The sequence below is a fragment of the Lepidochelys kempii genome, chromosome 6, assembly GCF_965140265.1.
Source record: "Lepidochelys kempii isolate rLepKem1 chromosome 6, rLepKem1.hap2, whole genome shotgun sequence".
Classification (NCBI taxonomy): Eukaryota; Metazoa; Chordata; order Testudines; family Cheloniidae; genus Lepidochelys; species Lepidochelys kempii.
In genome coordinates this window covers 84,456,327-84,469,035 of record NC_133261.1, presented here as the reverse complement: position 1 = coordinate 84,469,035, position 12,709 = coordinate 84,456,327, and the positions used below count along the sequence as shown (strand labels likewise).

At 41.4% G+C, this 12,709-nt stretch overlaps 1 protein-coding gene across 8 annotated transcripts in view; it reads left to right on the top strand.

Annotated features, from left to right (window-relative positions):
• HEATR5A (HEAT repeat containing 5A) overlaps positions 1-12,709 on the top strand; it is a 126,498-nt gene that overhangs the window by 40,126 nt on the left and 73,663 nt on the right. For all 8 annotated transcript variants that reach the window (XM_073348959.1, XM_073348960.1, XM_073348957.1 and 5 more), the window contains 2 exons: positions 1,028-1,127; positions 2,522-2,631. In XM_073348959.1, coding sequence (XP_073205060.1) covers positions 1,028-1,127; positions 2,522-2,631 — 210 coding nt within the window. The remainder of the gene's footprint in view (positions 1-1,027; positions 1,128-2,521; positions 2,632-12,709) is intronic.

Sequence of the window (12,709 nt, the reverse complement as noted above, 5' to 3'; positions counted from 1 at the left end):
AGATGGAACAGATCGGGGACTGGAGGGAACAAAACTGATAAGGGGTCTGGATGGTCAGAATTAATTGCTCGACAGGGGGATGGGCAGATGTGGGGATGGTGGAAGTCCTCTTTTTTCAGACTACTTTAAGCTCTAATTAGGACTAAGCTTAGAAAGTGACGCAAGAAGTTTGTGTTTGATGCCGTGGGAAAAGAAGGACTTAAAGAGAATGCTGATGTAGTCCAAATGACAAGCCAGAAGATTATTTTAATGGCTGCATCTTGAATGAACTTGAAGGGGGACAAGGTTGCAGGCATCCGGGACATAGAGGAGGAGATAACAGAAGTCAATGGATGAGATGATCAGATTTGGACAAGATTTTTAGTGGTATGGGCACAGAAAAGAGGTTAGATCTTGGAAATGTTGTGCAAGATGAAGCTACAAGATACAGATATGGCCTGGGAGATATGTGTTCTTGACTGAATTTTATTCATGTCCTTTAAAAATGTTTTCCCAGAACAAAAGCATATTAGTTTGTAAGCCTACTTAATTAGGTGCTTTGCTTCAAATAAAATTAATAAAAATTTTAATATTGCAAAATGATGTAGCTAAGTAGTGAATGAGAATCTTTGGTAATACACATTGACTGGGGAAGAAGTTATTTACTTGAGGATTTTTAAATACTAATCTATTGGACATTTTTCTCTCCTGTCAAATTTGACGGAGGTGTAGAAAATAATTTTCGAAAGTGACATGGTCAGTTAGAAACCTAAGTTGTCTACAGTAGAAAGGGTTTTCCAGTTATCACCATCCCCAGTGGAGATGCAGCTTATGCTGCCAGAAGATGTGGCCTGACTTTCAGAGGTGCTGAAAACATGCAGTTTCCATTTTAATCAGTTATTTTTTTCTATTTGTCTTTAAAATCCTAGGTCAATAGTGCAATAAGTATTTTCTCTATTTGCTCTATTTTGAAATGAGCCATGCTATAATTGTATATAATTTTCAGTTAAATAAATTCTACCAAGTTACAATCCGTTTCTTTTTTTAGCTATCAAAACCTTTGTTTCCTATTGTGGTGGTCTTCTTACTGATGAAGTTATTCAGAGACTACTTCCTCCCCTCCCATGTGCTGTGGATTTATTGACACGGTAAATGCATCATTATGTTTTTAAATGAAAGTAAGCCATAATTTTATGTTAGAAAGTGCTGTAGAATATTCCTCTGGTATCTTCCTGATATGATGGATTGTTTAGACAGATAAATAGACATTTAAAGTGTTATCTTACAGAGTACAAAAGCTATAGCAGTGATGTAAATAAACTGGTACAGTACTATGGACTTGCCTTCACTGTACTGGTAGCTCAAGCTATAATTCAAGTTCTGTGCCTAACTCGACTCATGTACACACACACACATTTCTAGCTCATGTTACGTGGTGTTTTAAGATCAAGTTATCTGGCCCATCGTGAGTGAGGGTTAGGGCTGTAGGGTTAGAAGTTGAAGTTCCGGTACAGCTGATGCTGCAGCTAATAATGCAGTGGGGATGCAGCAACTCAAGCTACAGTTACTCTTCAGTGGCTAATCCAGTTACTCAGATGCTAATCAAATTACTTTGTGTAGCTTGAGTGTTTCTCATTGTGGTCACTCTCATGTTCTCACTCAAGCTAGGCTAGCTCCAGTTACTCAAGATAACTGTTGTAATGAAGACAAGTAGAGCCCTACAAATTTGCAGATATCCATAGACCATTTTTGCAGAACGGCTGCAAATACAAATTTTGTATCTGCACAGGGCTCTAAATACAAGCCCTATGTCTTGTGTGTTGCATGTCATGCTAAGAAACAAAACATGAAATAACTTTTTTTTTTCGTCTGACACCATGTTTGTCCGCAATATTTTTATTTTTTATTGTTTTTGCAATCAAGTACAACACTAATAGTGACATTTTCTTGTTTATGCACATACCTGGATAACATTTTTTTTGTGCTATTTATACACATAGCAGGATAGTATTTAAGTGTGCATCTGTTCCATTTCGTAAAACAAATATATACACAGTGCAAAATTACTCTAGAGACAGAAATGGTAATGGACACTTTTTGTATTTATGTTGTTCTTCAACTTCAAAGTTGTTTTTTTCCCCTCCTTTGTGTTCAGTATTTTAACTGTTCTGTCACTCGAGATCATTAATGTCTAATAGCTTTTGGATCTAAGCTAGACCATGGTGGGACAAAACTACAAAAAGGTTAACTGCAAGAAAGACATGTAAAGTACAAGACAATATAACAGCTTTTCATATTTCTATAATAGTGCATGAAAATACAGCTTGGGAATAGGAAACCAGGGTTTCATGAGTTAATAGAAATGTAAGCTGCTTGTTGGTATGTTGGCATTGCAAATTAGGCAGCATCTCTAATGTATGTAGCCTCAAGGGTGGTGAATACGAATTACAGTACAAATTAAAGCAAATCTGTAACTGAAAATTGTGACATAACCCTTTATCTCTCTTTAACATATGTCATGTGTCTTCTGTATTTTTTCAAGGCTCCCTTCAATACATAAAATATATGGAAATGCTTTAAAAATACCAGCAATGACTTACAGGCACAGACTTTATGAATTATTGGCTTTATTGCCCCCAAAGACTTACGAAGGTATGTATTTTCTTACCAAGAAATACAGTTTTAAGTGATAAATACTAAGGGTTCATTTGTGAGTTTTCACTTTAATAACAAGTGTACAACTAGCAAGATTTGTTTTCATCTTTTTTCTGAAGTGCCCATTGTTATATTTTCCAAATTCACATTTCACAGAATTGCATTGAAGCCACGCTGTTTTCAGTTTCCTGTTTGCAACACACTTAAATGTTTAGGATCACCCTTTCCTTCTATTAGAAAGCTATAATTTTGTCCTGAATTTCTAGAAAATTGAAGATAGGCAACCTTTATAATTTTAATTTAACATTAGAGTTCACTCACTATGATAGGACTCCCTGAAAAGTAAAATTAGTAAATCCCAGAGGAATAACTTCAATATAAACCAATTGCACATCTATTAAAATAGGTTTAATTTACTTTTCATTGCTCTGACTAGGCCATTACATTACAAATATATTAATCTGGGCCCTGTAGATTGCTGGACCTAAATTTTACCTCAAATGTGTAATAACTGAATCTTAAAACAGACTGACTCTTCCGTTGCAAGACATAATTAGCAGCATTTTAACCTGATTGTTAAAGGTCAATAATAACTTGAATAGCTTCGTACCAGACTGCTCATTTTAATTAATCCAATTAAAACTTCTGTCTTTGAATTTTTTCTTTTGTGTGTAGAGTTTTTGTTTTTATTTTTTAATGTTACCATTAATTTAGTTTGCAACAGAATTAAGTGTGGAAAGTGCACAAATTCATTGTAATAGTCATTTCGTGACCTGGAAAGTAGAGCTGGAGTGTTAGGCAACTGAGAGCTGGAGAGTGAGACATTTCTCCAGGGCAGAGGGGAGCATTCACCTCTCTGCCATCTGCATTTTGCTGTGACCTCAAAATCCTGAAGGGATTTCTCACCTTAATATAATCTGCTCCATCGAGCGGTACCAGCTAACCAAACTTTTAGAAGGATAAATCATTGTCATCTCATTTTAAGTTGTTATACTGGAGACGTGGTATAATACACATTTGTGAATGGAGTTAAAAAGACAAAAGATGAGCTACTTATTTCCCTTTTTGTTAATTTTACTGAAGGAGCAAAACTTTATAGAATTAAAATTTTATTTTTCTTTGTAATATTTGGGGATTATTTAATGCAACTGAAAAATAGGCAATGTAATAGCATCTGACATGTTTAGGCCTGAATAGAGTAGTGGAAGTGCAGTGCCCACCCCATGTTGATGTTGCAGCGATCTAGAACTAACAAACAAAACGCATCAAAAGACATATTCAAATCAGTAGTCACGTTGCTAAAGACACTGCAAACAGCCTGAAACCTATTATGTCTTGAGCTCATGCAGAAGAAATATATAAAAGTAATTCTTCCTGACAGCTGTCGTCCTGAAGCTGTTTATCCACTTGGAACACAATAATATGGAAATATAAAGGTTAGAATATGGAGTAGTTTATTTTCCAAGTCCTTTGGATTTTAATACCATTAACTATATTTTTTATCTAATGAAGCAAAATATGTTTTACGGAGAAGCTAACTACAGGGATGTTTTTCTTTCTGTGACAGATTTTTCTCTATATTACTTCTCTGCAAATGCTGCTTGTTTAATATTTCCTGACAGACATGTTAAAGATTTGCGGTTTTTTTAAAAATTAAATATATCTGGAAACAATATGATTTCTGGTTAAATCAGTTTTATGTGTTGGAAAGTGCTCAGTGATCTTGTACTTCTGTTTTGCATTGTGTTGCTTTTTTCATGGCTCAGGCAAGCACGAAGGATGAGAAACTTGTAGCAATGCATAGTTTACTTTTTGTTTTTTATTTTTCTGTATATTTTGTATGGTCTGAAAACAATACTTTTTGTCAAGCAGCTCATAATGGCACTTCTTGTCCTCCTTTTTATGGTTCCTGTGTAGTACTGTCTAAACCAGTTGTGAAATGGGAGGCATTCATTCAGTTCTGTTTTTCTTAATGAGACAAAGATGAACAACTAGAAATAGATCAACTTTTCTTCCGTCTTTCAATTTTCAGTTATTCTTCATTGGCATAATATTGTTTAAAAGACAATACATGGACAGGTGGATGGGGCTAGAAAATGCAGGGTAGCCCTTTGAAAGGTGATTTGAAAAAGATTATTCAAGAATTGGGCTTATGGTGCTGTGTTTTTATTTTTTGTTTTTGCTTCTTTTATATCTGAAGTTCCCTGGTTTTGTTGAAGATCTTTCGTGTGTCTCAGAATATGTTTGTTGTGAGCATAAGCCTTAATTGAAAGGGGGGAGGTTTTCATTCTTTGTTAACAAATATGACATTTATCAAAATGTTAATTAGTCATTGAAGCATATGTAGAAGCAAGGGTGAAGTAATAAAAGCATGTGTGGTAGGGACAAGTGGGGAACAGGATCAAAGAGTCAAATATATGTGCCTTCCCCTTTTGGTTGGTCCACTTATAGGATAATAGTCTACTATTGCTGCCAGGTATTCTAAAGGTCCCAACCATCCTAATGAACTATGTAGGCATCACTATAGTTCCACATGATGGAGTTTTTTTCAGTTTTCTTTTTTAAAATCTTGAGAAAGTTCAGTGCCACTGAATGAGTAATAACTGTATGCAACCATTTAATTAGAGATTTTTATCATTACGGTTGCACAGGAAAACATATTTCCTAATTTTTGCATGTTTGACTTCGCAATTCTAATGTTCTCATAAATGGGGGAGGGTGGCATCTGAATATAATATCTGTTACTCCTGGGGGAATTCTGTGCCACTGCATTTGTGCAGAATTCATTTCCCCCGCAGATTTCTTTGCTTTCCCGCCAAAAAATGACTTCTGACAGGCAAGCAAAGAGATGCCTCAAGAGTGGTGTCACACCCCTCCCCAGCAGTGCAGGCACATTGTTTTGGGTGCCTGGAGCAGCTGGCAGAGAGGTAAATGACCATGGGGGCGGGGCTGGGGATGCCCCATCCAGTGGCTCCTACCCTGCACTGGGCTTAGCTACTAGTCCCTACTGGGTTGGGGAGTACTGGACTTCCTCTTCCCCTGCAAGGAGCAGTGGGGCCTGGATCAGACCCACCCCCAGAAACCTTCCCCAGCTTCAGGAATCTCCACCCTCTCCCACACACTTCCTTCCCCCATTGCTCCTCAGCTGTGGGAGGAGGGGTCCATGTTCAAGGAACTGCTCTTCTGTCTGACTAATCCCCGTGCATCTGGACCCAGCCATACCCAGACCTCCCACCAAGCCCCCATCCTGCTGAGCCTCACTGTCTGCATCTGGAGCCCCCCCACCGAGTCCCACATCCAGATCCCCCCTCTAGACCCCACCCCTGCACCCAGACCATCCCGCGCTGACCCCCCCACACTGGAACCCCCACCCCAACAAGCCCCACCCCCTTTGTACCTGGACCACTCCGACAAGCCCCCCACACTCGGATCCCCACCTCACTAAGCCCCACTCTCCCAGCACCTGGATACTCCTACTAAGCCCCCCGCCCGAACCCCATCCCACCCACACACCCCAATCACCCCGGGTGAGCCCCAGCCACCTTCACCTGGATCCTTCTCCAGAGTCCTATTCCTGCTGCACCTGGAACCTCTCAGTGAGCCCCTGTGCATCCAGATCCCCCATATTCAGACCCCCCATCAAGCCTCCTGCACCCAGATGGCCCCACACAGAACCCTCTCACCGCACACCTGGATCCCCCCAACACTAAGCCCCTCCACACTTGGATCCTGCCGGGCTGAGCCTGTCTGCATACACCTGGATCAGGGACCAGGTCTGGGCGTGCATGCGAGACTGTCCCTCTCACTTACTATTTGGTGCATCTGGCATAGACGGGCAGGACCCTGGGGTGTTTCTGGGGCAGGCTCAGCCCTTGCACTTGTCATGGTTGGGTGCAACCTCACTGTGTCCATGTCCCAGGGGGGAGGGGCCTCCAGGGGGATTTCCCACCTCTGCAGCCCGTGGCCTGTACTCCTCAGTGCCATGCTGGAGCCTCCACATTTATTTATTGACCAAATATGCAGAATTCTGCAGAATTTTAATTTGTTTTATGCACACTTTTTATTTTTTTGGCAGAGAATTCCCTCAGGAGTAATCTGTATAAGGGTGGTGTGTGTGTGTGTGTATGTGTGTATATATATATATATACATACACAATGTAACTTCATCTTTGTCAGCTATCTCTTTAAGATCACTTTGGATAGTGTTTGTCAACACAGTAGCTGTAGCTGACATAAGTCTGGTTTTATGGTATTGCACCAGAATCATAGAATATCAGGGTTGGAAGGGACATCTAGTCCAACCCCCTGCTCAAAGTAGGACCAATTCCCAACTAAATCATCCCAGCCAGGGCTTTGTCAAGCCTGACCTTAAAAACTTCTAAGGAAGGAGATTCTACCACCTCCCTCGGTAACGCATTCCAGTGCCTTACCACTCTCCTAGTGAAAAAGTTTTTCCTAATATCTAACCTAAACCTCCCCCACTGCAACTTAAGACCATTACTCCTCATTCTGTCACCTGCTACCACTGAGAACAGTATAGATCCATCCTCTTTGGAACCTCCTTTCAGGTAGTTGAAAGCAGCTATCAAATGCCCCCTCATTCTTTTCTTCCGCAGACTAAACAATCCCAGTTCCCTCAGCCTCTCCTCATAAGTCATGTGTTCCAGTCCCCTAATCATTTTTGTTGCCCTCCGCTGGACGCTTTCCAATTTTTTCATATCCTTCTTGTACTGTGGGGCCCAAAACTGGACACAGTACTCTGGATGAGGCCTCACCAATTTCGAATAGAGGGGAACGATCATGTCCCTTGATCTGCTGGCAATGCCCCTACTTATACATCCCAAAATGCCATTGGCCTTCTTGGCAACCAGGGCACACTGTTGACTCATATCCAGCTTCTCGTCCACTGTAACCCCTAGGTCCTTTTCTGCAGAACTGCTGCCTAGCCATTCAGTCCCTAGTCTATAGTGGTGCATGGGATTCTTCCATCCTAAATCCAGGACTCTGCACTAGTCCTTGTTGAACCTCATCAAATTTCTTTTGGCCCAATCCTGTAATTTATCTAGGTCCCTCTGTATCCTATCCCTACCCTCCAGCATATCTACCTCTCCTCCCAGTTTAGTGTCATCTGCAAACTTGCTGAGGGTGCAGTCCATGCCATCCTCCAGATCATTAATGAAGTTATTGAACAAAACTGGCCCCAGGACCGACTTTTGGGGCACTCCACTTGATACCGGCTGCCAACTAGACATAGAGCCATTGATCACTACCCATTGAGCCCGACAATCTAGCCAGCTTTCTATCCACCTTATAGTCCATTCATCCAGCCCATACTTCTTTAACTTGCTGGCAAGAATACTGTGGGAGACCGTGTCAAAAGCTTTGCTAAAGTCAAGGAACAACACATCCACTGCTCTCCCCTCATCCACAGAGCCAGTTATCTCATCATAGAAGGCAATTAGATTAGTCAGGCAGGACTTGCCCTTCGTGAATCCATGCTGACTGTTTCTGATTACTTTCCTCTCCTCTAAGTGCTTCAGAATTGATTCCTTGAGGACCTGCTCCATGATTTTTCCAGGGACTGAGGTGAGGCTGACTGGCCTATAGTTCCCAGGATTCTCCTCCTTCCCTTTTTTAAAGATGGGCACTACATTAGCCTTTTTCCAGTAGACCGGGACCTCCCCCGATCGCCATGAATTTTCAAAGGTAATGGCCAATGGCTCCGCAATCACATCCACCAAGTCCTTTAACACTTTTGGATGCAGCGCATCCGGCCCCATGGACTTGTGCTCGTTCAGCTTTTCTAAATAGTCCCGAACCACTTCTTTCTCCACGGAGGGCTGGTCACCTCCTCCCCATGCTGTGTTGCCCAGTGCAGTAGTCTGGGAGCTGACCTTGTTTGTCAAGACAGAGGCAAAAAAAGCATTGAGTACATTAGCTTTTTCCACATTCTCTGTCACTAGATTGCCTCCCTCATTCAGTAAGTGACCCACACTTTCCTTGACTTTCTTCTTGTTGCTAACATGCCTGAAGAAACCCTTCTTGTTACTCTTAACATCTCTTGCTAGCTGCAACTCCAGGTGTGATTTGGCCTTTATGATTTCATTCCTGCATGCTTGAGCAATATTTTTATATTCCTCCCTGGTGATTTGTCCAACCTTCCACTTCTTGTAAGCTTCTTTTTTGTGTTTAAGATCAGCAAGGATTTCACTGTTAAACCAAGCTGGTCGCCTGCCATATTTACTTTTCTTTCTACACATTGGGATAGTTTGTCCCTGTAACCTCAATAAGGATTCTTTTAAAATACAGCCAGCTCTCCTGGACTTCTTTTCCCTTCATGTTACTTTCCATGGGGATCCTGCCCATCAGTTCCCTGAGGGAGTCAAAGTCTGCATTTCTGAAGTCCAGGGTCCGTATTCTGCTGCTTTCCTTCCTTCCGTGTGTCAGAATCCTGAACTCGACCATCTCATGGTCACTGCCTCCCAGGTTCCCATCCACTTTTGCTTCCCCTACCAATTCGACCCAGTTTGTGAGCAGCAGGTCAAGAGGAGCTCTGCCCCAATTGGTTTCTCCAGCACTTGCACCAGGAAATTGTCCCCTACACTTTCCAAAAACTTCCTGGATTGTCTGTGCACCGCTGTATTGTTCTCCCAGCAGATATCAGAGTGATTGAAGTCTCCCATGAGAACCAGGGCCTGTGATCTAGAAAAATTATTCCAAATCATACTCTTATAGTGGTGACACTTGAATAGCTTAAAATATGCTGACTCTAAATACTTAGTGCCATTGTGCTTTATGTACAGTGAGGCAAAGACCTGTCTAAAAGTTAATCTGATAAAATTAAGAAAATTATTTAATACCCTAAAGGTTAAATTAGTGATCATAATATCATTATACTACTTGCTGCTGTAGTCTATTCATGCTCTTCTTGATGAGTGCAAACTCCTGAAATATGAGGGTATATACTACGCTTCTTGGCTATCTATATTGCTGGAGGACAGACAGCTGATCACCACACTCATAGACTTTAAGGCCTGAAGGGACCATCATAAACCTCTAGTCTGACCTCCTGCACATTGTAGGCCACAGAACCTCACATGCCCACTCCTGTGATAGACCCATAACCTCCGGCTGAGTTATTGAAGTCCTCAAATCTTGAAGACTTTTAAAGACTTCAAGTCATAGTGAATTCACCATTTACACTAATTTAAACCTGAAGGTGACACATGTCCCATGTTGCAGAGGAAGGTAAAAATACCTCAGGGTCTCTGCCAGTCCAGGTCAGTTGGACTTTAAGCATGTGGGCAAGACCCAGTCGCCAGACACCTGGGAAACAATTCTTTGTAGTAACTCAGAGCCCTCCCCACCTCGTGTCCCATCACGGGCTGTTGGGAATATTTGTCTGCATGTCATTGTAGGCAATCTCATCATACCATCCCCTCCATAAACTTATGTGCTCAGTGTTGAAGTCAGTTAGATTTTTTTGCCCCCACTGTTCCCCTTGGAAGACTGTTCTAGAACTTCACTCCTCTGATAGTTAGAAACCTTTGCCTAATTTCAAGCCTAAATGTTGATGGCCAGTTTATATCCATTTGTTCTTGTGTCAGCATTGGCACTTAACTTAAATAACTCCTCTCCCTCCCTGCTATTTATCCATCCATGTATTTATAGAGAGCAATCACATCTCTCGTCAGCCTTCATTTGGTTCGGCTAAACAAGCCAAGCTCTTTGAGTCTCCTCTCATAGGGCAGGTTTTCCACTCCTCTGATCATCTTAATATCCCTTCTCTGCACCTGTTCCAGTTTGAATTCATCTTTCTTAAATATGAGACACCAGAACTGCACACAGTATTCCAGATGAAGTCTCACCAGTGCCTAGTATAATGGTACTAACACTTCCCTACTTCTACTGGAAATACCTCACCTGATGATCCTAAGATTTCATTAGTGTCATATTGGCGGCTCATAGTCATCCTGTGATCAAGCAATACACCCAGGGCTTTCTCCTTGGTCGCTTCCAGCTGATATATCTCCAATTTATAGCAAAAATTCTTATTGTTAGTCCCTAAGTGCATGACCTTGCACTTTGCACTATTAAATTTCATTCCATTTCCATTACTCCAGTTTTCAAGGTTCTTCAGTTCTTCTAATATGATATTCCGGTCCTCCTTTGTATTGGGAAAACCTCCCAACTTTGGGTTATCAACAGATTTTATTAGAGCACATCCACTTTTTGTGCCAAGGGCATGCATGAAAATGTTAAATAAAATTGGTCCCAAGACCTATCCCTGAGGAACTATGCTAATAATCTCCCTCCAGGCTGACAATTCACCTTTCAGTATGACCCATGGTAGCCTCCCCTTTAACTAATTCCTTATCCACCTTTCAATTCTTATATTACTCCTCATCTTCTCCAATTTACTAATAATTTCCTATGTGGAATTGTATCAAATGCCTTTCTGAAATCCAGGTAGATTAGATCTATTGCATTTCCTTTGTCTAAAAAGTTAGTTATCTTCTCAAAGAAAGAGATCAGGTTGGTCCAGCATGGTCTACCTTTTGTAAAACTGTGTTGTATTTTATCCCCATTACTGTTTACCTCTGTGTCCTTAACTACTTTCTCTTTCAAAATTTGTTCCACAATCTTGCATGCAATTGAGGTCAAATTAACGGGCTTGTAGTTTCCCAGATCATTTTTCGCCCTTTCTTAAAAATTGAAGAATTGCTAACAAAATACCTGTCCTAGGATATGACCGAGTTTATGGATTCATTAAAAATCCATGCTATTGGGCTTGCAATTTCATATGCCAGTTCCTGTAATATTCTTGGATGGAGAGTATCTCGCCCTCCAATTTGGTCCCATTAATCTGTTTGAGTTTAACTTTCACATCAGATGTGGTAATTTCTACTTCCATATCTTCATTTCCATTAGTCACTGTGGCAGTACCCCTAAACTCCTCATGACACTTATTAATAACTGAGGCAAAGTATTCATTTAGGAGTTGGACCTAGATCTGTGGTTCTCAAACTGTGGGTCGGGACCCCAAAGTGGGTAGTGACCCCATTTTAATGGGGTCGCCAGGGCTGGTGTTTAGACTTGATGGGGCATGGAGCCAAAGCCTGAGGCCTGGAGCCAAAGCCCAAGCTGCATCTGCTGGGGCCAAAGCACAAAGACTTCATTCCTGGGGAGTAGGGCTCAGGTTGCAGGGCTGAAGCACTTGGACTTTGGCGCCTCCTCCCCTCCCCATGACCTGACCGCTTGGGACGGTGGGGCTTGGACTTTTGGCCAACCCCCACTCCCCGTGTAGGGCGACGAGGCTCTGGCGGGTTCAGGCTTCAGTCCGCATTCCTGGGGTCATAATTTTTGTTGTCAGAAGAGGGTCAAAGTGCAATGACGTTTGAAAATCCCTGACCTAAATTATCTCTAACCTCCACATCCTCAGTGCTTAGCAGTCCCACTTTTTCTTTCTTTGGTGGGTTTTTTTTTGTTTGTTTTTTATATATCACTATAGAAACATTTACTATTGATTTTAATTTCCTTTGCAGGGTTTTGGCAGTTCTAACTTTTCCCCTACAGTTTCTGACCTCTAAGAGGTAGCTTTCCTTGCCAATTCTTCCTGTCTTTCATTCCTTGTAGGCTTTCTGCTTTCTTGTAATAACCTGTTTGAGATGCTTGCTCATCCAGCTTGATCTGCAGCCCTTCCCTACAATATTTCCCCTTGCTTCAGATAGTTTCTGCAACTTTGACTTAAAGTAATTCCAAGCCTCCTCCACATTCAGATCCTTGAGTTCTCCACTCCAGTCCACTTCCCTAACTAATTCCCTTAATTTTTTCGTTTGCTCTTTTGAAATCAAGTACCCTAGTTGCAGTATATTTTTGTTTGTCCTTCCAGTTAGTTTGAAGTGAATTATCTCATGATCACTTGAACCAAGGTAGTCCCCTACAACCAGTTCTTCTGTGAAGTCCTCACTACTCACGGATTTATTTATTTTTTTATTTGGTGTATGCAATCCAGTCAAGACAAGCCACAGCATTCTTATCAACAGTGTTCAAAGCACAAAGACCTCCAGGAAGT